Source organism: Myxocyprinus asiaticus, chromosome 5 (assembly GCF_019703515.2).
Source record: "Myxocyprinus asiaticus isolate MX2 ecotype Aquarium Trade chromosome 5, UBuf_Myxa_2, whole genome shotgun sequence".
NCBI lineage: Eukaryota > Metazoa > Chordata > Actinopteri > Cypriniformes > Catostomidae > Myxocyprinus > Myxocyprinus asiaticus.
Window position 1 is genome coordinate 4,383,737 of NC_059348.1, and position 27,660 is coordinate 4,411,396.

The following is a 27,660-nucleotide window of genomic DNA, read 5'->3' on the forward strand; positions in this document are numbered from 1 at the left end:
TGAACCAGTATCTCGGAAGCTGAGAGCAGCGCTATGAGTCACGGTGTTTCTGATCACTTTTAACGATGGTTTTTCGATAGAAGAGAAAACTCTTATTGTTCTAATTAACAAACAAATAGGGTAGGTTATGTTTTATCTGATTAATATTATCGTGTACTAACAAATGGAAAAGTTTCAAAGTTCTCCCATATAACACTTTTACTGCATCGCCAAAATATTTCCCGTATAAACACTTTATGTATTTGTTGTGTCTAGTGTATCTAATCTAATCATCTCTTAATTGTAACTTTTACTTTTGAACGTAGCGAATTGTTGATATTCAGTTGTCAGACAATGTTCACTACTTCCGCAATGAAGTTGTGTTCTGAGCGGGTTTATTTTTATATTTATCTGTCTTTTATTAACTATTTTCTTCTAAGGAAAATTCATTTTAACCAGAGAGGAAGCATGACTACAGCATCGAGCCTGCATCTTATGAAATCAGCAGATCTGATCAAGAAAGAGCCGCTGGATTATGGAGGTTTTGGGGAAGTTTATCTGTGCGATCACAAAACACTGGGCCATGTGGTCCTGAAGACTGTATACACCGGCCCCCCTCGCAATGGGTCAGTATGAGGGGTTAGTTCATGAGTATAGACCTTATCCACGTATTCTTAATAGGGATGACAACGAGGCAGTGAGGGATAGCTGTACAGTCTCTTCAATGGGCTGTACTGCAGTTTAAAGTGTTTTTGGATCATTCCGCGGACGAAACGTTGATAAAATATCTGATCAAGAACATCCAGTATACAAAGAACTCCAGACAACACGAACTGTGGAAAATCAGATGTGATCTAGGAGCTTTTTACAGCTTTATACCGTTCGTGCTATTGAAGATATGTTAAGTTTTCCCTCACAGCCACGTTGTCATTCCCTTTTAAAATCAAAGATGGCGCCAGCGTGAAAAAGGTCTCAACTGTTCAGCTCAACTGTTTTGGTATTTCTTTCTGATTATGTATTATGGAAACTCATTGACTTTAAGAAGTAGGCTGTTGCACATCTGTCAGATCCCTCATGAAACTCTCCGTCCCTACAATGTCAAACACCTTAGCAGACAGTCCCACCTGTGGTAGAATATAAACGGGATGGCGCAAAATATTTAATTCAAGCAATTCATACTAGAGGTGCGCCAATACCATTTTTAAAGACCGTACCGATACCGAAAGTACCGATACTTTCATTGTGGTACTCACAGATAATTGTATTTTAGTAAGAGGCTATACAGTCAAGTGGGGTTGATGATTTGTATTGTTTTGGATTGTGCTTACTGTTCTGTAGGAATGTCATAAAATGTCAATACATTAATTATCAATTGACAATTGTTGTTGTTTTTTTTTTTGTTTTTTTTATATCGATGTGTTAACATTAGCCGAAATTGTAATTAGAATCCTAATTTGTATGCTTTCCAATTCACTGTCAGTTGAGCTTCCGTTTAATGTAGTCTGGTGTAATAGCTTTGGGAGACCTCAAGGGGGTGATATAATATTTCTTGATGCCGGTCACATTATTATTGAGGAGAAGAGCAGCGTTGGCCAAAGTTGTGTTAAAAATGTGCGTGGATGCCACGGAGAATAGCATGAAGCCTCCACACGCACTAGGTCTCCGCAGTAATGCGCTCAACAAGCCACGTGATAAGATGCGCGGATTGACTGTCTCAGACGCAGAGGCAACTGAGATGGCTCTGCAGCTCAAAAGCTTGCAGCCACAGCAAGCGGTCTTCTTTTGACATCTACATTTGTCAGTTGGCAGGCAAATAAAAATGTTCGGCTTTGTTTAAAATGCAAAAAACTAGCTTTTCGTCATGTTTTTCCTTGTTAAAAATAGCCAAATCTATCGGATATTTCTCCCCTTTTTTTCTTATAGGAGTGAATGAGTAGAATTAGAGGACATGGCTGATACAAGTTCAATTGATGACACCTATTTATATATTATAATCTACAGCCTCAGTGGACAATACAAGTGAACTCTAATACTTCAAGAGTAGGTCTATGCACTGCAAACAATAAAACTGTAAACTAAAAAAGAGAATTTAATAAAGATGGAGATGAAATATACTTGATCAAACATGAAAATGTAATGCAGAAACATGCAGTAAAATAGTTGCAATAAGAAACAGTTTTTTTAATCATTCCTTTTGGAAGTACATTAAAAGTAGAGAGATGGTTAAAACAACAGCTGTGGTCATCATCAGCAGCAGCAATAATGAAATATATTTCTTCACAAACATAAATGAACTCTACCTGACTTCGGTCCAACAGGTGGTTTTAATGCGGTGCAACTGAAAGCCTGATTGCATTAATGATTTTTTGTATATTAAAATAAATTCAGCATTGTGCATTTTCAAAAAAAGAATGATAATAACTTTATTGCATGTACTTCATAACATTGGCCCTAAAATTAAATTGACACACTTAATGTATTGTTGGGCCTCATGTATTCAGATAGAAGACAAAGGCAGGCCTAACAGTCATAAAACTTAACTCAGCCCCCACACATTCCATGTCGTAAATTTTACTGATAAAAATCGCGCCAAAATCAAACAAAGGGAGTCCAAAACAGACTACAAATCCAGGAAGCCTTGCTCACTAAAGGATCGAGCTCTCAACTCCTATTGGATGAGGCACACAACAGAACGTCCCTCAAACATGACATCATCAGGAGTTCAAATAATTCTGAAATGCTTAAAGATTTCGCTTCCAGCGACTTCGTTCACCGAATACGGACGTAGCTTTTTGCTGCTCTCTGGTGCAGCCTCGTAGCATAAGGAAGTAACGTCTGATTTGAAACTGTGGCCATACAATCTCCATCTCGCTGGACGAGTTGAGATTACTCTGTGTATAACCAAACACTCTAACGGATCCGAAGGAGACCGCCGAGCAATTCGCATCTTCACCCGTTTGCCTACAGAAGTGAAGAGATTAAAGATTTCTCTTCCATCTTCAATCAAGTCGACATTTCTGAGTTCTCCGCCAGCCCGCCGAGAATCAACAGCCGTACCGCCCGCTGACAATCAACAGCCGTACCGCCCGCCGACAGAGCGAGGAAACGGCCTCCCGTCATCACACGAGCCTCAAGGAACCGGGTCAGAGTTAAAGGACGGAGGAAAACACATTCTACCTGTGTCCTCATGCGATTCAAGTAAGAGGTTTACGTCTGGGCAGAGATAGAATATTATAGTGTGTTATTCTTGTGTTTCAAGGTTTTTGCTTGTACAGTTTACGGACCGCCATGTCCGCTCATTATTAATACTCAGGGTATTAATTACCACAAATTTGTTTTGCTGTATTGTGGTCCAACCATATTGGATTGTGCATTTTCGCCATCGCGGGTGAGACAGAAACTGAGTTCATCCATTAGAGTCAAATAACGCAGGACTTTTACGAGCCCCGCTCTTAAAACCGCGTCTCTGAGTGATGAACACGGCTGCTTTATCTCCAGCTATCGCGTAATCAGCTTTCGGGCTGTCACTTAATAATCTCTCTCTCTCTCTCTCTCTCTCTCTCTCTCTCTCTCTCTCTCACTAACCACACTGACACACACACACACACACTGTCACACACACACCTTATGTGTTATAGGATTATTTTTATTTCCATATCTAATCATATCACTGTTTAGTTTGTAGTTGTAAGTCGGAAGTTTATTGACTGCATTGTATTAATTATTAATTGATATTACTGCATAAATAAACTTTGTTTATATTACAAAGAGAAGTGTTTTGGTTTGTTTTGCATATGCCTGTGTCATGCTGACGGGATGTCAGTGTTCGGATTCAAACCTTCATTCATTGTTTTTTCCCCGAAAATCGATATTCTTCGGATGTCGATTTTCCTAAGAAAACAATCTAATATTGAGACTGTTATACTATCTGGTTATTAGTCCCTGATTCCAGGGTGGTGCCCCGTCAATGTTAATCTTTATTAATATTCTATTGATTTTTGATAATTGATAATTATCTTTGATTGAATTTGAATGATCAATAAGCTAGTGTTAATTTTAATTAATGTTTCATCGATGTTAACAATTAACGATTATCTTTGATAATTGTCGATTTAAAGGATTAAAAAAAAAGCTAACATTGATTCTCATCAATGTTCTATTTTAATAATTAATAATTATCTTTGATAATTATTAATTATTGCTAATAACCAAACTTGCTCCTAAATGTAGCGCACTACATTTACTGGAGTCCCATATGAGGTTTTAATGAGTTAGATCCAATTTATTAATTTAAATATTGATTAATAACTACAGAAATAATTATTAATTATTTCTGATAGTAACACTGATCTAAACAACCAGTAAAGCCCTACAGTATGAAGTGCATTGCAATTTTTGTCCAAATATATTTAAGAGCACTGTAAATAAACAACAACCGCATCATCCTTTTTAGATGTGTAATGCATAGTACATCAAGCTTGATGATGTTGACTGTATTATTATTGTAATTTTTTGCCTCTTAATCAGGCGACAGAAGCAATCTCTCCTGGAAGAGGGCAGTCTGATGAGCCGGTTAAACCATCAGCGAGTAGTCAAGCTGCTGGGGATTATTCTGGACGATGGTGAATATTCTTTAGTCATGGAGCTCATTCATAAAGGCAATCTACGCAACCTCCTGGAGAAGGTAATACTTTTACACCAAAATTATGTTTAGAATAGGGTTGTGTTTTTCCATTTACTGCCGTTGTTTTCATGTGACTGGAACAGATCAATTAATTAATTATTAACTGCATTATTTTACTTTTTCTTTAATTATCACGCTAATAAACAGCCCTAGTTAAGAATAAATGCTATTTGCATGACACTCAACATTTGCATTTAAAACGTTTTTAAAGGGGTCATGACATTAGGAATAACGTTTTCCCTGATCTTTTTACGTGTAAGAGGTCATTGTACTATAAAAACATATTGTAAGTTTCAGAACTCAAAACATCCTCCACACTGCAAAAGAGCATTTATTGAAACCAAGCTGCCAAAACAACTTGTTCTCTACTTCCTCCACATTGTGATTTCACACCATAACCCTTCTAATAGGGGAGCCTACAAGCTTAGCCTAAAATAGCATAACACGACGCTCGCATAGCGTATGGCATATGGCGCTCGCATAGCATATGGTACACTGGCGAGGAGACGAGGCCGTTATTTTTGAATGAATGTCAATGGAGGAGATGCCTCAGTGTGCTGATTAAACTGCTTTTGTGAGGAAACAGCTCATCACTTAATGAATTAACCGCCTGTCGCTAATCTTCAACATGTTTTACACTAAACTGTCCTTTTTGAATGAACTGTGCATGGAATTTACTACGATTAATTGATGTTTTATAAGAGAAGTCACAGACGATTTTGCGACAGGTAGATGTCACTTTACTGCTCTCCCCACTCATTTATATGGTATCCACAAACGGTGACTTACTGTCGTAACACGCTAGTTGACCGTTGCGCTCTCTCCTTTTGTACAGCCATGAAGGTTGTTATCTCCATATACTGTATGTAAAAGAATCTCTGGTCACACAGTGGTAGATATTTGCATCTGAAGGCCTCCACAACAACACATCAACGCCTACGTTACCTTATCACTTCAGTACCTCCGTCCAGTAGCTGTGAGCAGTGAGATGGCGAGGAGAGAGCAGGTCAGTCAAGAGCAGCGAGCCAATTAGAACAGTGGACGTTTACTGTCAAGTCTTAACCTCCTGAGACCCGAGCTAGAATGCTGTGTGTATTTTCCATTTCTTTTTTTGATTTGTAACTAAGTAGCACCTAATCTTCTTCTTTTGGCTGCTCCCATTAGGGGTCGCCACAGTGGACCATCCGTGATCCGCATATTTGACTCGGCACACGTTTTACGCCGGATGCCCTGCCTGACGCAACCCCCTGTGGCTGGGGGACTCTCACTCACCTACAGGGCAATTTAGAGTCTCCAATTCTAAGTAGCACCTAATAAACATAACATTTTTTAAATAATAATTCTAGAGCAAATAGTTTTCCCAAAAATTGAGTCCAAATATGTGGACAGTGGGACTAAGTTGTGAAATTTTAAATAATACCAAGCTGTTTACCAAGTCAGATTTTTTTGAGATGGTACCGCTGATTTTCTGTAAAGCTGCTTTGGAACAATGTGAATTGGGAAAAGCACAAGTAAAAATTATTTTACTTGATTTGACTAGTATGTTCAAATGTTTTTTCTACTTTGGCAACAAAATCTCAAGGTTTTCTCTTTGCTACGTCAAACAAACAAGTGATATCCAGTGCTGAAGCATTTTAACAATTAGAAATTAGCATAAATAATTCTGATTCATAGTAATGGCCAGCATCATCCAATCACTGTCAACCATGTTAAAATAAAATGATACATTATAAATTCTGAATCTATGCACTGATTACCATTGTCCCATGTCTGAAACTTTTGGTCAGATATTAGGAGTGAATGCACTTAGCTGCAAAGGAAAGCTATAGAATGCTCCCTTGCTCCCTTTCTTCCTATTTAGTAAATTACTTAATGACTTTAGTTAATGACAGTGTGCTGTCTGTCTGCACTGGTTTCAGAACAGTTCAAAATGCAGCTTATTTTCATCCTAACACCATATAAAGGCTCTGAAAGCAAAAAAAATTTCTCAGTGTGAAAATGCACAGTAAATAAAGAAAAACTAGTGCTACTGTACACTATAGTGGTCATTGTGTTTAACAGCCAGCCGTTTCGCGATAAATCGCTTAAAGTTTAAAAATGGCATATTGGATGTAACTAGAGACTCTAATCTTTTGACTCAAACAGGTTTCAATGTAAAAACAAAATGAGGTTTCTTACCAGATGTAGTTTTGTTGCCATTTTTCCCAAAGACAAACTCCACTGTGATCGGCACCATGTTGTTTGTCACGACTCAGTGCGTCAAAAGTTTAACCCTTTACCGACAGCACCGACAGAGTCTTAAAGGAATTTATATTATACGTTGCGTATAGCGAAGCCAAAACACAATGTCGGGTCGCGCAAGTTTAAAGGAGATGCAATGCACCTTATTTTCGCACCAAAACCAAGTGTTTCTGACAGAGGGTCAGAATGAAGTTGGAAAATGATCATGTTTAACAAATATATGACAGTTTTTTGAGCAGAAATTATAAGTGAACCTCAAGGAACATATTAAAATAATAAAATAGGCATGTCATGATCCCTTTAACAGATAATGCTTAACATACAGTACTGTGCAAAAGTTTTAGGCACTTGAATGGTGCATAGTGTGGATGTCTTCAAAAAAGAATGACATAAATAGTTTTCATTTATCACTTAATGTCATACAAAGTCCAGTAAACATAAAAAAGCTAAATCAATATTCAGTGTGACCACTTTTGCCTTTAAAACAGCACCAATTCTCCTACTTACACCTGGACACAGTTTTTCTTGGTTGTTGGCAGATAGGATGTTCCAAGCTTCTTGGAGAATTCACCACAGTTCTTCTATCTATTTAGGCTGTCTCAGTTGCTTCTGTCTCTATATGTAATCTCAGACTGACACGATGTTCAGTGGGAGGCATTGTGGGGGCCATGACATCTGTTGCAGGGCTCCCTGTTCTTCTATTCTAATATTTCTGTTTGCAAAAGTAATGTTTGGGAGTCTAAAATGTATTTTTCCTATTGACACACTAAAGCTGAAGATATAAATAACCATCTTAAGACAAATGCTTTTGTGAAACATCTTATGTGCCTAAGACTTTTGCACAGTACTGTACCTGACTGAGCTAGACCGAGAACAAGTTTGCGGAAAGCGGTTGGCAGCTTGGTGTGCAAGCAGTATCAGTTAATGTGTATCTTTAATGTTATCAAACTGCAGTTCATCCTTGATCATAGGTTGTCTCTAGGCCTGTCGTGATTATTAAATGATCATCTGATCACTTTAAATTCATTTCAAATTGCAATCACATTTTACTGTCCATATTTCTTTGTTCTAGGTGATCGTTCCAGTGTCGGTGAAAGGAAGAATCATTGCGGAGATCTTGGAGGGAATGGTTTATCTCACAGACAACCAAGTTATTCACAAAGATCTGAAACCAGAGAACATCCTGGTGGACAAGCATTTCCATATAAAAGTATCAAAGTTATTTCTTAATGTCCTAAACGTCACCCTTGTTAACAAGATGCGTAACACTGTATCAATCAGAACATATTTGATGTGGAGTGGGATTTAGATCAGCAGAAAAATTTTAGAATGTGATTTTTTTTAAATTTTTATTATGTATACATGTACAGTATATAATACTGCAAACTAAGCTGCAGCTTCATCGAACAGAGACATCAGTAGATATATTTCTAGTTAAACACTAATAGAGCATTTAATTGCTAAGGGACCAAAAAAAAAAAAAAAGGGGGCCAATACTGAAAACTTTTGAGAACCACTGTGATAAACAACGTTAAGTTCTCGTGTTCGCTCTCTGCAATGCATTCTCATGAATACTTTTCATGTGAAATCTGATCTGGATTTTGTTTGTTTTGAGTCAGATCGCTGACCTCGGTCTGGCCACATCCGATACGTGGAGCAAACTGACAAAGGAGGAGTCTCGCCGACAGAGTCGTCTGGGGAAGAAGACCTGTATTCATGCTGCCGGTACTCTGTGCTACATGGCACCAGAGCATCTCAAAAGCATCCACACACGCTCCACTGAGAAATCTGACGTCTTCAGCTTTGCCATTGTAGTTTGGGTCATCCTCACAGGTCTCGAGCCATATGAACGTGAGTGATAATCTTAGTGTTTCTTTGTATTCTCAGCGATACTGGTGCTGTTCCAAGCATAGTTCATTATTGCTACACAGAAAAAAACATACACTGGTGTCCAAAAGTTTGGAATAATGTACAAATTTTGCTCTTATGGAAAGAAATTGGTACTTTTATTAACCAAAGTGGCATTCATCTGATCATAATGTATAGTCAGGACATTAATAAGGTGAAAAATGACTATTACAATTTGAAAAATTTATTAAATTAATTCAAAAAGTTCTCATCAAAAAAATCCTCCACGTGCAGCAATGACAGCTTTGCAGATCCTTGGCATTCCAGCTGTCAGTTTGTCCAGATGCTCAGGTGACATTTCACCCCACGCTTCCTGTAGTACTTGCCATAGATGTGGCTGTCATGTCGGACACTTCTCACGCACCTTACAGTCTAGCTGATTCCACTAAAGCTCAATGGGGTTAAGATCCATAACACTCTTTTCCAATTATCTGTTGTCCAATGTCTGTGTTTCTCTTTGCAGTTCTTCCCATAAGGCCTACACCCCTGAGTCTTCTCTTTACTGTCGTACATGAAACTGGTGTTGAGCGGGTAGAATTCAATGAAGCTGTCAGCTGAGGACATGTGAGGAATTTATTTCTCAAACTAGAGACTCTGATGTACTTATCCTCTTGTTTAGTTGTACATCTGGCCTTCCACATCTCTTTCTGTCCTTGTTAGAGCCAGTTGTCCTTTGTCTTTGAAGACTGTAGTGTACAACTTTGTATGAAATCTTCCGTTTTTTGGCAATTTCAAGCATTGTATAGCCTTCATTCCTCAAAACAATGATTGACTGATGGGTTTTTAGAGAAAGCTGTTTCTTTTTTGCCATTTTTGACCTAATATTGACCGTAAGACATTCAGTCTATTGCATACTGTGGCAGCTCAAAAACAAACACAAAGACAATGTTATGCTTCATTTAATGAACCAAATAGCTTTCAACTGTGTTTGATATAATGACAAGTGATTTTCTAGTATCAAATTAGCAATTTAGCATGATTACTCAAGAATAAGGTGTCGGAGTGATGGCTGCTGGAAATAGGGTCTGTCTAGATTTGATCAAAAATGACTTTTTTCAAACAGTGATGGTGCTGTTACATCAGTAATGTCCTGACTATACATTGTGATCAGTTGAATGCCACTTTGGTGAATTAAAGTACCAATTTCCTTCCAAAACAGCAAAATCTGTACATTATTCCAAACTTTTGGCCGCCAGTGTATGTTTAAAGGCATAGTTCATCCAAAATAAAAAATGATGTCATCTTTAAACATGTTGCTCCAAATCTGTATGAATTATTTTTAAAAGCAGATATTAAGCAGAACGTTAGCCTCAGTCATCAAAAAAGATGCAATGAAAGCGAATGATGACTGAGGCTAACATTCTGTCTGAAGGCACTTTCACAACAAACGCGATGTAAAAAAGTGAGACAAATTGCATGCAAAAGGCCATTGCACACCAAAAGTGAAACAAATACTCAGTTAACAAATTCACACCGGTACAATGGGTAGTGGTAAGCAAACAGTCTGCTGACACGAGTGAAAGTTCATGACTGTCTGATCTAGTTAAAATACATTTAATTTATGACATGAAACACAGATAGTACGTTTAACTTGGGTAAAGTGTTTTTTGTCGATTTTTGTAAAGCGAAATTTAATCATTGAAGAAAAACAAAACAGTTTTGCAAAAGCAAAGTGGCTATATTATTTAATTATTTTACTAGAACTCATTGTAGGTTTGTATAGAAAGCAGTGTTTGCATTTCCCTGTATGCTTTGATTCATTTTGAGGAATATAGATTCTATGTTCTTTGCGTGATTGAGGTGAGTAAAGAATACTGTTCGAAAAATAAATCTACTTCTGTTTGAAGCCTTCATGTACAGTATGTACACAAACTGTATATTCTACTGCGATTATACTACATAAGTAGTGTCGAACCCAATAGAGCACAACAGTGCCCACCCAGGAGGTGAATCACAATCACAATCCTGTGAAGCATTCCGAATTAATCTAATTAAAAACCATGGAAAAATATAAAACTATTGATGTGAAGCTGTTGATTATAAGTATAGAAACAGTTTATTGCAAAATATTCAGATATATAAAGATATAAAAGTAGTCTAAGAGTGTAGGGAGGGCAACTTGAATGCGTCATTGGAAGTGGGCGGCCGCTGCAGAGCTCTTTTGGCGCACTTTGTTGGCCACGTTTCTTTTAAAAATCATGGGTAGTGTAGTTCTTCACCAGGAATTCTGTTATTAAACACGATTTCTCAACAGATGCAACAATCTCGGAGCTCACTGTATATCTGTCTTTAAAGGTTTATAAATTGTTAAAAACTAAATGCCTATGGAAAATGAATGGGATTTTCAACTTCGGAAACCGACTGAACCCAATCCTCAAATGTTTGTTTTTTTGTTTTTCTTTCGCTAAAAAGGAACTGTTTGTTTGCTTTAACTGCAATCAAATACCATGATATTAATCATGGTTATTTTAATCTATGTTATCTTTTCAATCAAAGCTTGCATCTTATTGGTCTACGCGTTTTATCATGAGGCGAGGAAAAAAATATTCAACAATTGGTTTGTTGGCAAGCAAAGTACGAAAATCTCCATAGTAACCCACTGTTTCTATTCAAAGTCTTTTTTGCACAAAATATGCACAGTTGGAATTTTTATCACTTTATTATTCATTTTGTAACCCATGAGGTCCACTTAGGTTTTATTTTTTGTACAAAAGGCTGTTTTTTATTTATTTCTTTTTCTTTTTTGCTGCTGTGTCTTTAAATGTGTACTCAGTAATTTATTTCCTCATTTAAAAAGTTTTACTTCTAAAGAAATTAATGGTAATTTTGAAACATACGTATAAATCATGATCACTCATATGAGGTGTAGAGTTCAGTTATATCAGTAAACTTATAAAAGCTCTTTTATTCTATGTGGAGAGGGTCTTCTCATGGGCGCGGCCATGTTTGAATCACATGACCAGCTGAATACTACCTACTTAATCTCAGTGAGTGCCATGTTATTGGACACTTACATTTATGGATCAAATTAAGGAAAAGCATAATGAATTTCTACAATGGCATTGGTAACTGAATACTACTGTAATGACGCGGCATCCACACCACTAGGTGTCACTGTAAGTCATACTTCGACATACTTCAAAAAATTACTACATGCACCTTTATAATTTCTGTGTAAATGCCCTCTTTGTATCTGGAATGAGTAAAAGTGTTTTGCTGCACTCACCCACAGGCTGTGCAGGGGTTTGCTGTCGTGTCCAATATAATTTTTTACTGCCCGATCTTTCAATAACCTCTGTGGAAATCCTGAAAAACATTGTGACCTACTCACAAAACAGTCCATGCTGAAATTTGCTGCTCAGACTATTAAGATCAGACTGAAGGGATCAGGGATCTTGCTAGAAATAAACTTCAGCCACTTATTTCTAGTGTTAGGATCCTTCAGAAGGAAATTCAGAGTTGTAGGTGCAACACACAGCCAGGAACAGCATAGGATTTGACAAACTTTTCCTTGTTGGTTCTTCTGCTGTTTAGGAATTATATAGAGTAGTGGTCTCCCCACCCCCCAACACTGCACATTTTGTATATCTCCCTTTTCTGACACACCCAATTCAGGTCTTTTAGTCGCCACTAACGTGCTGATGAGTTGAATCAGTTGTGTTTGATTAGGGAGATATACAAAAAGTGTAGTGTTGGGGGGCCTCCAGGAACAGGGTTGGGTACCACTGATATAGAGGATCCTACTTTTTTCTTATCACCTCAGAGCGACTGGGTGGTCTATGGTTCTGAACACTGTACAGGCAAGGTTGGCGTGTATCAGGCTTATGATTGAAAAAAAGTTGTTTTTTCTGTTTTCCAGATGCCAGAAGCGAAGACCAAATCTGTCGTTGCGTGTGTGAGGGTGATCGGCCCAGTGAAGAACAAATCCCAAGTGGCACACCTGAAGAAATCATACACCTTATGAAGGCATGCTGGCATCATGACCCTAATAAACGACCCCCATTTAAAGGTGTGTTCATAGTGCTATTTAATCCTGGTTCTAGGACCCAAAATGTACTTTTTCCACACCAGCCAATGGCAAGGGAGTTGAGAAAATTTGCATAAAATAGTTCCATAAATAGTTCTTACCAGCTGTGAAACTGTATTTCACATTATTTATATTTATATATATTTTATCCTTATGACAAAATACAAGATGACGCTCAGTTAAAAATGCACCGATCAGAACAACGTGGAAGTTCCTGATAAACGTTTTTATTTTTTCATTTACTACACGATTTGAATGTCTTTGATTAGAATTGTTTGCATCACTCGCTTCCAGGGCCCGAAAGTAAGCCGAATGCGTGTATATTTTCTATTTGGACGGTGAATTTCATAGTGTCACACACCAATCTGGCAGGTGAAATAAAAGTCAAACATTGTCAGGTTGTTGCTTTTTTCTTTCTATTTATGTCTGTGTGAACTTACAGTCTATAAGGACTGTAACATGTTCCAGTTTTGTCCTCAAGGGGGCTCTGTAGGCCTGCAGTCAACGTCACAGGTGCTTAGATAGAAAGGCTCTTTGTTAGTGCTGCTCATCGATAGCCTCAGTTAGCTATAAATCTTGAAGCAAGATGAAAGCAATGTTCAGGACCGTTCATGGCATCAAGAAGAAGGGAAGAACACTTTCGGATTTTGAGTGGATGTGCAAGTAAATTTGAATCACCCATCATTCATACAAATTCTTCATACAAATTCTCATTAAACAAGCATTCTTGTGGCGATGCGGACAGAAAAATGTACTAGACATTGTTTTCTGCACTACTATTCAGCGGCGTCGCAGCACCGCTACTAAATCCACAACGCAAGACATGAAGCGTGACCAGTGTTATCCGATTCCCAAGCAAAAGACTCTTTTCAAAAGACTTTTTTTGTGAATCGACAACTACAGCGCAACCAAACAACTCTTGGCTTATGAATCAGTCGGAGCGGTGCGGTGGCTGGATTAATCATACTATTTTATTATGCATTTATTAATTGCATTTACAATGAAATGTTGTATTGAACAGAACTAAGTGTCAATAAAGTTGTTCCAGTTTGCCAGTAACATTTAGAAAATAGTTTGAAGTGTTTGAAGAAGCATATTTTTTCCCCAGATGCCTATGCAACATTTTTGCCTTTTTACAAAGAGAAGCTGGAAGCAAATGTTGAAGATGATTTGCAGAGTCTGGTGAGTTTTTTGTTGTTGTTTTTTTACAACTCAAACAATGTGCTATTTTCTTATGTGTAAGATGAGCTTATTAATAGTGTTGGACCCAGTCTGCATTCTGCGCATGCACACAGTACGTTTCTGACTATCATACGTTTCTACTAGCCTTTTCAGTCACACCTACTTGAACTTAAAGGGATAGTTCACCCAAAAAACTATAATTCTCTCCTCATTCACTCTTATTTACCCTTATGCCGTCTCAAACTCGTATGACTTTTTCTTTTGCGGAACACAAACAAAGATATTTTGAAGACTATATGATATGTTTTTGTCTATACAATGCAAGTCAGTGGGGTCCAAAAAGTTTTTAAGCTCTGAAAAGGACATAAAGGCAGCATAAATGTAATCCATGTAACTCAAGTGGTTTCATATCTGTCAAATGTTAGTCAGAAGAAAGTTAAATGGGTTTGAGACAGCACGAGGGCAAGTAAATGACGAGAGACTTACTGTATCATTATGGGTGTACTATCCCTTTAAGTGAACTCTCCATGCCAAGATCAAGACTGACATGGAATACACTGTACACAAAGTTTATGGGACAGTTTGTAACAGTTCATTTATACAGTAAATCAGTCACATAAAATTAAGTGAGAGATCCAGTCAGGATGGCTGTAAGTGTGACATAAGGCACTTGAAACACTAGTATTATTACATGTAATTTAATGTTTTTACACAGAAATTGTATGAGGGTCCAGAGGAGCTGGTAGAAAAGATGAAATCTCTCTCAACTTCAGAGCCTCACACTCCTGAAGGTATGCTGCTTTCTTTGTTTAATAAAGTCTTTGAACTTACAACTTAAAGGAACACAAGTAATGCATCTCAATGCAGCTCTTCTATGTAGGGTGAATACAAGGAAAGTGGGATACTTAAAGGTGCTGTACGCAATTTTCTTTTCTTGGAAATGTATGCAAAAAAATGTCCTACACCTTTAAAGATATTAATGAAATAAGTGTCCTGAGATATCTCACCAGTCTTTGTGACAGCTGTAGATTTTGTAAACAGTAAACAAATATGTGTCCGTGAACCGCGGACATTGGTGCTTTTCACCTGTCAATCATTTTGCTCATTCTCATAGTGCTGTATTTGAAGCGAATCATTGAGGCTATGATTCATAATTTTTGTCAGTTGAGGGCATTATTGTGCCACAGGAACAAACAATGCTGCTCTTTTGCTCGGTTTTGGTCTCAAAATTATCTTTGGAGGGTGGGGTTTTGGAATGAGGGGGCGTGGCTAATTCAGCGGCTCAGTCACGTGAAAGCATCAGAACGCTAAAATCATTTACAGCACCTTTAAGGTTATTATGTGTATATAGCTTACTGTTACTAAAAATCATCCTAAACTAGAATGGGATGACACAACAGGGTTTTCAAAGTTGGACAGCAGTGGCGGGAAACAGTCATTTAATGCCATTCTAATGGTGTGTAAAATGTATTTGCCCATTGTAAAAGTACAATGCCTGACCATAACCCTATAGTATAAAAGATTAAAGGGTTTATTTAACCAAAAATGAAAATGGAACACAAGAGGAGAAACTTTGAAGAATGTTGACGCTGCTCTTTTTTTTCCCATTTAAAGCAAGTGAATGTGGATTTAGGCTGTCAGTCCCTAACATTTTGCCTAACATCTCATTTTGTGTTCCACGGAAGAAAGAAAGTCATGCGGGCTTGGAACAACATGAGGGTGAGTGATTGATGACAGATTTGTTATTTTTAGGCAAACTATTTCTTTAACATTATTTGGCATATAAATTTGCTTTTAACAGAGCTTTATAGAGATTGGCAGGCTGACACATTCTCTATAATATTAATAAAGCATGTATTTCAGAAAACAACAGCATGGAAGAACGACAGTAAATGGAAGAATTAAATCAGTGGAATGAAAAAAAAAGATGGTACCATACATCCAATCTTTTTGTAGCATATATTAAATAAAACTAAACCTAAAAGTGTCCTAGATTATTAGAAAATTTCATCTAAAACTGGAAATAATATATATATATATATATATATATATATATATATATATATATATATATATATATACAGTTGTGCTCAAAAGTTTGCATACCCTGGCAGAAATTGTGAAATTTTGGCTTTCATTTTGAAAATATGACTGATCATGCAATTTAAGGATCAGTATTTTTAAGGATAGTGATCATATGAAGCCATTTATTATCACATAGTTGTTTGGCTCCTTTTTATATCATAATGATAACAGAAATCACCCAAATGGCCCTGAACAAAAGTTTACATACCCTTGAATGTTTGGCCTTGTTACAGACACACAAGGTGACACACACAGGTTTAAATGGCAATTAAAGGTTAATTTCCCACACCTGTGACTTTTTAAATTGCAGTTAGTGTCTGTGTATAAATAGTCAATGAGTTTGTTAGCTCTCACGTGGATGCACTGAGCAGGCTAGATACTGAGCCATGGGGAGCAGAAAAGAACTGTCAAAAGACCTGCGTAACAAGGTAATGGAACTTTATAAAGATGGAAAAGGATATCCAAAGCCTTGAAAATGCCAGTCAGTACTGTTCAATCACTTATTAAGAAGTGGAAAATTCGGGGGTCTCTTGATACCAAGCCAAGGTCAGGTAGACCAAGAAAGATTTCAGCCACAACTGCCAGAAGAATTGTTCGGGATACAAAGAAAAACCCACAGGTAACCTCAGGAGAAATACAGGCTGCTCTGGAAAAAGACGGTGTAGTTGTTTCAAGGAGCACAATATGACGATCCTTGAACAAAAATGAGCTGCATGGTCGAGTTGCCAGAAAGAAGCCTTTACTGCGCCAATGCCACAAAAAAGCCCAGTTACAATATGCCCGACAACACCTTGACACGCCTCACAGCTTCTGGCACACTGTAATTTGGAGTGACGAGACCAAAATAGAGCTTTATGGTCACAACCATAAGCACTATGTTTGGAGAGGGGTCAACAAGGCCTATAGTGAAAAGAATACCATCCCCACTGTGAAGCATGGTGGTGGCTCACTGATGTTTTGGGGGTGTGTGAGCTCTAAAGGCACGGGGAATCTTGAGAAAATTGATGGCAGACAATTAGCATTCTTCTGCACGAAAGCTGCACATGGGACACTCTTGAATTTTCCAGCACGACAATGACTCAAGGCCAAGTTGACCCTCCAGTGGTTACAGAAGAAAAAGGTTCTGGAGTGGCCATCACAGTCTCCTGACCTTAATATCATCGAGCCACTCAAACGTGCGGTTCATGCAAGACGACCAAATACTTTGCATGATCTGGAGGCATTTGGCCAAGACGAATGGGCAGCTATACCACCTGCAAGAATTTGGGGCCTCATAGACAACTATTACAAAAGACTGCACGCTGTCATTGATGCTAAAGGGGGCAATACACAGTATTAAGAACTAAGGGTATGCAGACTTTTGAACAGGGGTCATTTCATTTTTTTCTTTGTTGCCATGTTTTATTTTATGATTGTGCCATTCTGTTATAACCTACAGTTGAATATGAATCCCATAAGAAATAAAAGAAATGTGTTTTGCCTGCTCACTCATGTTTTCTTTAAAAATGGTACATATATTACCAATTCTCCAAGGGTATGCAAACTTTTGAGCACAACTGTATATTATACTAAGACAAAAACATTTTTATTATACATTTTATGAATTGCATTTACAATGATATGTTGTGCAAATTTTCAGGTCTCACAACCGCATTCTGGGCAAACGTGTGCTGTGTGAACAGAACCGTACTGAACAACTAGTTGTTAGTTACGTCATGTACAGCAAGAGCCATGCTGCACTGTACATGTGTGTGTCTTGTGTGTTTCATGTGGGGTTTCGTTAACTCACAGAGATGGAGAAATGAGCTGTATCAGCCGAAAGTTCAGCCGCTCATTTCTACCGGCTGTTCATGGGCACGAGCCACGTGACACAAAAGCTGCGCTCTGCACGTGGTTGAAAAGCAGTCAGATTCACTGTTAGTTAATTATGATCTGATGGTTGAACTCGTGCCTCGATTGGACTCATTTATTTAATAACGCAGCGGAAATTCATTTCATTACTTACACCTGTTAGTAAATACGGTTGTCAATCCCAAACAGTGAATGTGTGAACATTTGTTTTGCCAGTAACGCTTAGAAAATAGTTTAAAGATGCATTTAAAAGAATGTTCCGGGTTCAATACAAGTTAAGCTCAATCGACAGCATTTGTAGCATAATATTAATTACCACAAAAATTTATTTTGACTCGTCCCTCCTTTTATTTGAAAAAAGCAAAAATCTGTGTTACAGTGAGGCATTTACAATTGAAGTAAATGGGGGCCTATTTTTTTACATTAAAATACTGTTTCAAAAGTATAGCCACAAGACATAAAGGATATGCGTGTAAACATGATTTTAGTGTGATTAAATCACGTAATAACCTTTTCTGTGTAAAGTTATAGCCAATTTTACAACTTCATTGCCATGACGATGTAATGTCAATAAACCATAAAACCCTAAAATGACTGTTAAAATTATGATTTAAACAACTTTACAGCTCAATTAATACAAAGTTTTAACAGAAGAATTAATGTAAGTGCTTTTATAAAATGTTTATAAAATGTATATAAATATAAGTCATTTTAGGGTTTTAGGGTTTGTTGACATTACATCGTCATGGGAATGAAGTTGTAAAATTTTATAAAAGCACTTTTAAAAGCACAATTCTTCTTTTAAAACTCGTATTTTTTTGTTGTAAATCACTTTTTTTTTTACAGTAGTTTTAGGTTGTTTTTTTACAGTAGTTTCTGGGTTGTTTGTTTTACAGTAGTTTTCGGGTTTTTTACAGTAGTTTGTTTTTTACAATAGTTTTATTTATTTTTATTTTTTTACAGTAGTTTTATTTTTTTATTTTTTTATTACAGTAGCTAAATGTTTTTTCTTTTTTTTAACAGCAGTTTTAGTTTTTTTTTTTTTTAACAGTAGTTTTAGGTTGTTATTTTTACAGTAGTTTCTGGGTTGTTGTTTTTTTTACAGTAGTTGTATTTATTTTATTTTTTTACAGTAGTTTGTTTTTTTACAGTAATTTTATTTTTGTATTTTTTTGTTACAGTAGTAAAAAAATTTTTTTAACAGTAGTTTTATTTTTTTATTTTTTTATTACAGTAGTTAAATTTTTATTTTTTTATTTTTTTAACAGCAGTTTTAGTTTTTTTATGTATTTTTTTACAGTAGTTTTAGGTTGTTTTTTTTTACAGTAGTTGTATTTTTATTTTTTTACAGTATTTTTATTTTTTTTACAGTAGTTTGTTTTTTTTACAGTAGTTGGTTTTTTTTTTGTTTTTTTACAGTAGTTTTATTTTTTTTATTTTTTTATTACAGTAGTTAAATTATTATTATTTTTTTTTTTTTTTAACAGTAGTTTTATTTTTTTTATAAATTTTTTGGGTTAGGGTTAGGGTTTACATTCACATCCATTGTAAGTCTCACTGAAACACGGATTTCGTGTCTCTGCAGAACAAAAATGGACGTTTTCCAATCAGTGGGCATTTTCAAACCGGGGATGGGCGTTTTTCAACCGCTTTACACAATTTGCCTATTACATAGAGATTTCCTACTTACAGATAGGGAAACTTTATCAGTACTATACTTCTGTATTTTTGACTTTTGGGACGAGTCGAAATACATTTTTGCTGTAATCAATATTGTGCCGCAAATGTTGTCGATTGAGCTTAAATTGTACTGAACCCAGAACATTTCTTTAAAATGGTATTATGTGAGGGGTTAAGCCATTTGATATTTTAAAATAATGGCAATGAGATTATCAGAAAGTTTCCCACTTTACCTGAATTTACCCTACTCTGATTTTTAAGTAGAACCAACAAGCAGAGCAAGCGAGTTGGATTTAGTTGCAATGTTTTTTTTGTTTTTTGTTTTTTAAGTTGGTATGAATAATTCATTGTGAATCAATCTGAATGTGAATTTGAAAGATGTATTATAGACTCATTAAATGTGTGTATGACAGTTGTTGTGTCAGCAGACTCTTCTCCATCTTCAAGAGACTCTCCAGCACCATTAAGGAGTTCAGATACTGGACCAGTGGAGGCCAGCATTGAAGACCTCAGTCCTTCTGGAGCTTTTGTCCTGGAGTGTGACGCGGCCCCTCCCAGCTTTCCGAACTTGGAGCTGAAACTGGCACAAGAGTTGAACTACCACAAGTTTGGAAGTCGTATAGATCAGCTGGACCTAACGCCAAACAGCATTTTCAATCCACTCCCACAGCAGCCAGCCAGTAGCAGATTGTCTGGAGACGTTTCTTCTGTGAAGTCCTGGACTAAGCCAGATTTGTTTCCACACCCAGAAGAGGACCTGCATCTGAGGGCTGCTACTGCTGCAGGTGCATTTGATGCTTTTTACAGGCCTGAATATGCAAGCCAGATGTCAGGGATGCATTCAGAGTATAACAGGGTCCAACATCAGTATCCACTGTATGATCGTTTCAAGTCCTGTCCTGAAGGTGGATTAACCGAGTCACTCATGCTGGATTCAAATGCTGGTCTGCGTTATAACTCACCAGTCATATGTCCTCCGTCAGACTCCGGTAACTCTCTCTGTCTCTGAAATGATCATGAATGTGTAGCTGTTGTTTTCTTTCCTTTTAATAATTAGTGGCTCTTGCTAACACAACCATTGCTCATACTTAAGCCCAAAGTATACTTCGATTTTGACGTCTGCATATAGGCAAACACGAGCCTTTCGAAGTATACTTGATTTGAAGGTGCGCGCATACACAAGCACATGAACGCTACGACTGTGCGAGACACCAGACTATTTTTCTTCAGGAGTTTATACCCATAAAGATGTCTTTATATGTCTTCAGACAAATGCAGGTATCTCCAGACTTGCTCACACATGCGCTCTAGACTTGCAAATCCACTGTTGATGTTTTATCTTTGTCTCCTGTTGTTTACCGCTGATTACATCTTCTAATGCATCTTCGTGACAACAACGGCTCAAATGTGAGTGTGAGTGAGCAAACTTTTGGACCCACTAATTAGTGCAAATAATTCCAGGTGCATGCTCATTCTGCGTGTTCAAAGATGCGCGGTTAGAAATATCGGGCTGCGCACGTTCAGTGCTTGAGCACTCTGCTGATGATGAGAATTACGTCACGCGTCCTGTACACGAACGCTCAGCCGAAGTATACTTTGGGCTTTAAGGTTAGAGGTTTTTCAAAAATTGCACAATTTTTGCTACCAAAAAAAAAAAATATGAGTGGTTTAAAAGGAAATAACCATCCGAAAAATAAAAAAAGCAGATATATACAGTACACAATCATGAGAACTTCACGGATCTTCTTCAGTGTGTCTGAAATCAACATGCACAGACACTTATGAGAAGCACAAACATCTGCAGCTCAGGTTAATACAACTAATCCACTAAATAACGGACAGTTCTGCTCGAAATGTTGATTTTATGCTTAGATAAAATTTCAGCTGCATCAGGGAGAATTAGCGCGCCATTTTTTTCGCACTTTGTCTTTTCTGACTTTGTTGTGCTTTAATGTCATGCAGTAACATGCTGACATAGTGATTGATGTGTGTCGTCATGAAACAGAGTCCCTCACCTCCAAATCCGATCACAAGTGGTCACAGGAGACTCATTTAAATGACCAGGTGTAAACCGCAATGTGTTTCACTTGACCACATGTGATCGGATCATCTGAAATGCATCTTCATACCAGATGGAAACAGGGTCAAAGACATACCAGAGGAAACATATTGCAAATGAGCAAACAACCTAAAAAAACAACCTATGTCTTCCAGATGTAAACACAAACATCAAATAGATGGGTGATGTACATGTGCTATCAGGGTCAATGCTTTAGCATTCTCTTAATAAACTGTTGCGTTTCCCTGAGAAACTTTGTGTTCCCTGGCAAAACGTTTGCATTCCCATGAGATACTTTGCGTTTGCTTGCGAAACCTTTGTGTTCTCCCGAAAAACTTTTTTGCATTCTCATGCTAATTGTTTTGCGTTCTCCTTAGAAATGTTTGCGTTCTCACGCTAATTGTTATGTGTTCTCACAAGAAACTTTCACGTTCTCACGCTAATTGTTTTTTGTTCTCCCAAGAAACTTGCGTTCTCACGCTAATTGTTTTGTGTTCTCACAAGAAACTTTCACGTTCTCACGCTAATTGTTTTTTGTTCTCCCAAGAAACTTGCGTTCTCACGCTAATTGTTTTGTGTTCTCACAAGAAACTTTCACGTTCTCCCGCTAATTGTTTTTTGTTCTCCCAAAAACTTGCGTTCTCACGCTAATTGTTTTGTGTTCTCACAAGAAACTTTCGCGTTCTCACGCTAATTGTTTTTTGTTCTCCCAAGAAACTTGCATTCTCACGCTAACTGTTTTGCATTTTCCCAAGAAACTTTTGCATTCTCCCACTAACTGTTTTGCGTTCTCACAAGAAACTTTCGCATTCTCACCCTAATTGTTTTGCATTCTCACAAGAAACTTTAGTGTTCTCATGCTAATTGTTTTGCGTTCTCCCAAGAAACTTTTGCGTTCTCACACTAATTGTTTTGCGTTCTCAGAAACTTTTGCATTCTCACGCTAATTGTTTTGTATTCTCACAAGAAACTTCGTTTGAAACATTCTCTCACAAAACTTGTGTTCTTTAGAAAACCTTTTTGCTCTCTTATATGCATTACCGCACTTGAATGCTTCACAGGTGTTAACGTGGGTGGCGACAAATGAATGGGTTATGAGTGAATCGTTGAACCATTGGCCACTGGCATTTAATGTACTTTTAACACTGTGGTCTTCAGTAATTTTTACATGTTTATAAATTGGGGATTATGCTTTGTGCATAACTATTTAACTTGTCTTGGCTACACTCTTTTCATTGCAATCACTTTCCTTATTGTTGAAAGACATTGCTCGAATAGTGCTGGAATGCACATACAAGAGCTAGCAGAAGTTTCTCGTTAAAATGCGAATTTTGCTAGAGAACGCAAAACTTTTTGAGAGAGATCACAAAGTTTCTCAGGGAAGGCAAAAGCATCGATCAAAAATGTGAAAAGGCTCCTAATTTAAATGAGCCCAAATATAACATGATACAATGCATAGATCTTAAAATATTTTTCACGGAGCGACTTATGAGCAGCAAAAGAGATATCAGCAACTGCTGGGTACTTACGCCTGCTCTGTACAATCTCTTGTCTGTGAGGCTTATACACGGGTGCGACTCATCTGCGTGTTTTTTTATTTATTATTAATATTATTATTTTTTGTTTGTTTTTTGCGATTTTGACCAGGTTCATCATATTTTCAGGTGCGACTTTAATCCCGGACAAATACGGTACCTTGAAACTACCCAGAAAACCTCAGCAGCCACAAAGCAACATGCTAAATAAACACTCAGAACAAGTTAGCAACTCCATAGCAACACCCTGGCAGCCACTCACAACACCTTAGTATTGAGGCAGCAAGTTTTAAACAGGAAAGCATCATTCAAATTTGATAAAAATCAAGTTTTATCTTCACATTGTGGGGTGCTGGAGTCAACCAGTGTTATTTTAGTACAATTCAGTACAATTAAATAATTGGAACACCAATTAAAATGCCTATGGCATCAGCACAGTTAATGGCTGCTGAGCTCCTTAAAAGTTTTCATTCTTCTAAACAACCAGTTCTGATAATTTGCTTAATTGTATTTCTGCAGTACTTAAAACAACACAGCTAACTGTGACATCATACTAACTTCTATGCCACTGGGTTTGCTTGTCCTTCAGGACCACCTGTGTACATCTCAAATGCTAGTGCGATTCAGATCGGAAGTAACAACACAATGAATCTGCGAGGTTCTGAAAACAGCTTTAACAGGTCATTATCCACTGGATCCTCCAACAAAGCCAGATATAATGAACTCCTGCTGAAGTATGGTAAGACTTGTGCTAGTCATTCTTAAAAAGTGCCTGACTGATACTTAAAATCCTGTGTAATGGATCCTTTGTGGCTTTTTATGAATATGCCTGACCTTCATTAAATCTTTGTACAGTGGATAGATGGATGGATGGAGAACAACCTCAGACAATGTAACAACAGTTGTTCACTGCAAACCATGCACTATGTTAGTTGTTTAACATAAAGAAAGGGTAGAAATGAGGTGATATAACTAATTATTAAATGATATTTATTTTATATCAACTAATTAAAAAAATTATGGTAGATGGAAATTAAATTAACTGTGCTGTTCTTCAAGAAGACACCAGGGAACAGTGTATTGAACAAATGCATTGGTTCAGATTTGAGATAACTCTTGGTTTAATGTATTGGGGATTCAAAGTTGAACAGACTCCTAGAAGTCTACACTGAATCCTCATGTAAAATTCACAACAATAACAACAATAATAATATCTTTGACACATCCTGTTTTAAAAGCAAATAATAATAATAATAATATTTTTTGTTGTAGTGCACTTTTCTCATACCTAAAGCGCTACAACACAGAATAATTAGCAAAATAAAATAAAACTCAAATATAATGAGGATAAAATGATAAAACAGCAATTACAAGCATAAGACAAATAAGCAATTAATGTTCTAAGTAGATACACAGTTGAGTAAGCTGGAGTCAATTCTAATCAGTACAAGCTAACAGTTATCTACTGTCAGTTTGAATTATTACATTTATGAGTAGCAGCTGGTGTGCCAGTGAGTAGAACCTCAGTCTTAGAACAGTTTAGTTTAAGAAAATGATATTGCATCCTTGTTTTTATTTCATGTAAACAGTCAGTAAGAACTGTTGAGGTGGATGTAATATCAGGCTTTGTGCTGATCAGCATAGCATTAATACCCCAAACCATATTTCTTAATGATCTGTCTAAGGGGCAGCATGTAAATGCTAAATAGTATGGGACCCAGGACTGACCCCTGCGGGACATCCTGACGTACTAGCACAGTTACAGATTTGTTGTTTCCCAGAACAACAAACTGGGATTGATCAGTAAAATAGGATCTGAACCAATCCATCACAGTACCAGAGAGTCTCAGCCACCTCTGCACCCTTTCAGGGACAATGGTATGGCAAACTGTTTAAAATGCAGCAGTAAGGTCTAACAAAACTAAAATATTACAGGCTCCCGAATCAGCTGTGATAAGGAAGTCATTCATGACACTTAACCAGATATATATATTTTTAATAACAGATTAATCGGTTATCAGCCATTTTCACCACCTTTTATCATATCATTACCAGTTATCGGTATCATCAAAATCCACTATTGATGGATCAATTGAGATTATATAATTTGACAAAAATACAACATAAATATATTACTACTGTATAGTTATGTAATATTCACTGTAATAATAATAATTAAATAATAGTTGTATTATATTTTATCAATACCTCACATCTATGATGCTCTGTTGTGCTGCACTTTATTTGACAAAAATAACTTGTGTTGTATTTTGAGAATCTGTATAAAAGCACTTCAAATAAAACAAATAATTCAATGTTTTGTTATTCTATTTTAATTTGATTAAGGTTTTATTGAAATAATTTATTTAGACACCCTTTGCTGATAAAATTGAATTAGACTGTTAAATATATAATTTGTGAAAAAAAAATCTAAAATTAATTTGAATATTGATCGTTCGTTATGAACACAGTGCTCTTTTATACACATAAACAAAAATCCTGTGTAAGTGTTCTGAATGTCTTTATTATAAAAAAAATCTACTTAATTTTTTTTATATGATTATGCTATAACAAATTCAGAAATACTTTTTCTCCATTTCATTGTTTTGTCATGAACAGACGACCATACGGTCACTGAAAGTCACCTGGAGGTTGTGCGTCAGAACATTGGTAGCAACTGGAAGCAAGTTGCTCGTAAACTGGGCCTGACCGACATAGATGTGGACACTATTGAGCATGACTATGACCGTGACGGGTTGGCAGAGAAGGTGCACCAGATGCTGGAGCGCTGGAAGATGAGGGAAGGGCTACTGGGCATCACTGTGGGTACACTGTGCCGGGCACTGGATGGCTGCATCAAATCTGAAGTGCTCATGCAGCTATTGCTGAAGTCTCAGAATGCTACAGTCTCCTAAAACTGCACTCTCTGGGGGTGTCATAATAAAGTAGTGTGCTCAGGGCAAATTAATTGCTGGAGAGTAGAGCCAGACAGTCAGATAAAGGGTGCATTATAAACCATTACTGCCTCTATAACTCTCCAAAACCAAGGTTAAATTCTGAACTCTCACAAAGCTGTGCAGCATTCAAATTCTGTGTTGACAGAATAACACCAAATATCCATCACTATTATCCAAAGAGTGCACGTTTTCTGGGAATTATGTATTTTTGAACAGTACAGCATAGTGATTAATGAAAGATTCTGTATAATACTAGATTTACACATGGCACCAAAGGCATCTTTTTGCCTTGTCATTTGTATTTGTAATAAATTCCTACAAATATATATATATATATATATATATATATATATATATATATATATATATATATATATATATATACACATTCTTTTATAATGTAATCAACCTGCATTAAAATAATTTTTCTAATATGAAATGATGTCTACATGTGACGTTCCTGTTCTACTCACTCCATACGGAACTGGAACCAGCGTCTCCCACATGGGAGGCAGGTGCGCTAACAAGGAGGCTAAAGCCCCTGGCTTCAGTCGCTAGTGCAGCTCTTGAGGTTTATACACATTGCACAGCTATCTATCAGCTGGCTTCCATTACAAATATTCCTTAGTTATACAAAGTTGAAGATTATTTCCTTCTTTTGGTTTGTTTGTTTATTCAGCTTTGCAAAAGCTTCCTTTCAATGTAGGTATGCTTTAGCAAAAAAAAAAACAAACAAAAAAATATTCAGTTATGAATCAGAAATTGAATATGTTGGAAATTGAAAAAAAATGTTCATCTCCATTATTAAAAACAACCTTTTTGTTGTTGTTGTTCTTTTGATTTTATGCTGAAGTTAAAAATAGGAAATGAGAAAAAAAAATGTATCCGTGTATGGTCTGTGTACTTTTGCGTCCATTCTTTTTTCTTTTTTTAACCCAAAAATGAAAAATTTGTTTTTTTCTTTATTGGTTTTAACACTTACAAATAAAATAAGCAGATACTAACTAATTTCCAGTTGACCATTTCATTTATATAAATAAACAAGATTGGGGGAAAGGCTCAATTTTTATTTATTTTTTATTTTATTTTTTTTCCCTTAATATACGGCTTGAATATTTGATACGCACATGTGAGCAGCACTGAAACTCCCCTTTCAGAATCAGAATCAGCTTTATTGCCAAGTATGCTTACACATACAAGGAATTTGTCTTGGTGACAGGAGCTTCCAGTGTACAACAATACAAAAACAGCAGCAAGACATAGATAATAATAAAAAATAAAAAATCGTTATACACATACGTACATACACACACAGACACACACATCTGTAGTGCAATCTAAAACAAATCTGTTATCTGTTATGTACAGTGCAAAAAAAAACATTTTTCATAGGAATGAAATGGCAGAAGAGGTTGGATGTGTTGGATAAATATTTAAAAAAAAGACTAAACTGTGTATTGCACATAGTTATT

The 27,660-nt window shown here is 36.7% G+C and overlaps 1 protein-coding gene across 4 annotated transcripts; it reads left to right on the forward strand.

The window, feature by feature from the left end:
• ripk1l (receptor (TNFRSF)-interacting serine-threonine kinase 1, like) lies at positions 1-27,196 on the forward strand. 4 transcript variants are annotated; one of them, XM_051697536.1, is made up of 12 exons: positions 1-120; positions 420-605; positions 4,507-4,663; positions 7,977-8,114; positions 8,524-8,755; positions 12,672-12,821; positions 13,948-14,021; positions 14,737-14,812; positions 15,636-15,740; positions 20,051-20,626; positions 23,821-23,970; positions 25,851-27,196. In XM_051697536.1, exons 2-12 carry the CDS (start codon positions 448-450, stop codon positions 26,144-26,146), a joined length of 2,112 nt encoding a protein of 703 aa, XP_051553496.1. In that variant the 5' UTR covers positions 1-120; positions 420-447; the 3' UTR covers positions 26,147-27,196. The 4 variants fall into 4 exon arrangements, with proteins under 4 accessions (XP_051553496.1, XP_051553499.1, XP_051553497.1 ...); XM_051697539.1 differs by having other exon boundaries at positions 20,051-20,422; XM_051697537.1 differs by having other exon boundaries at positions 15,711-15,740.
• The last annotated feature ends 464 nt before the right edge of the window (positions 27,197-27,660 follow it).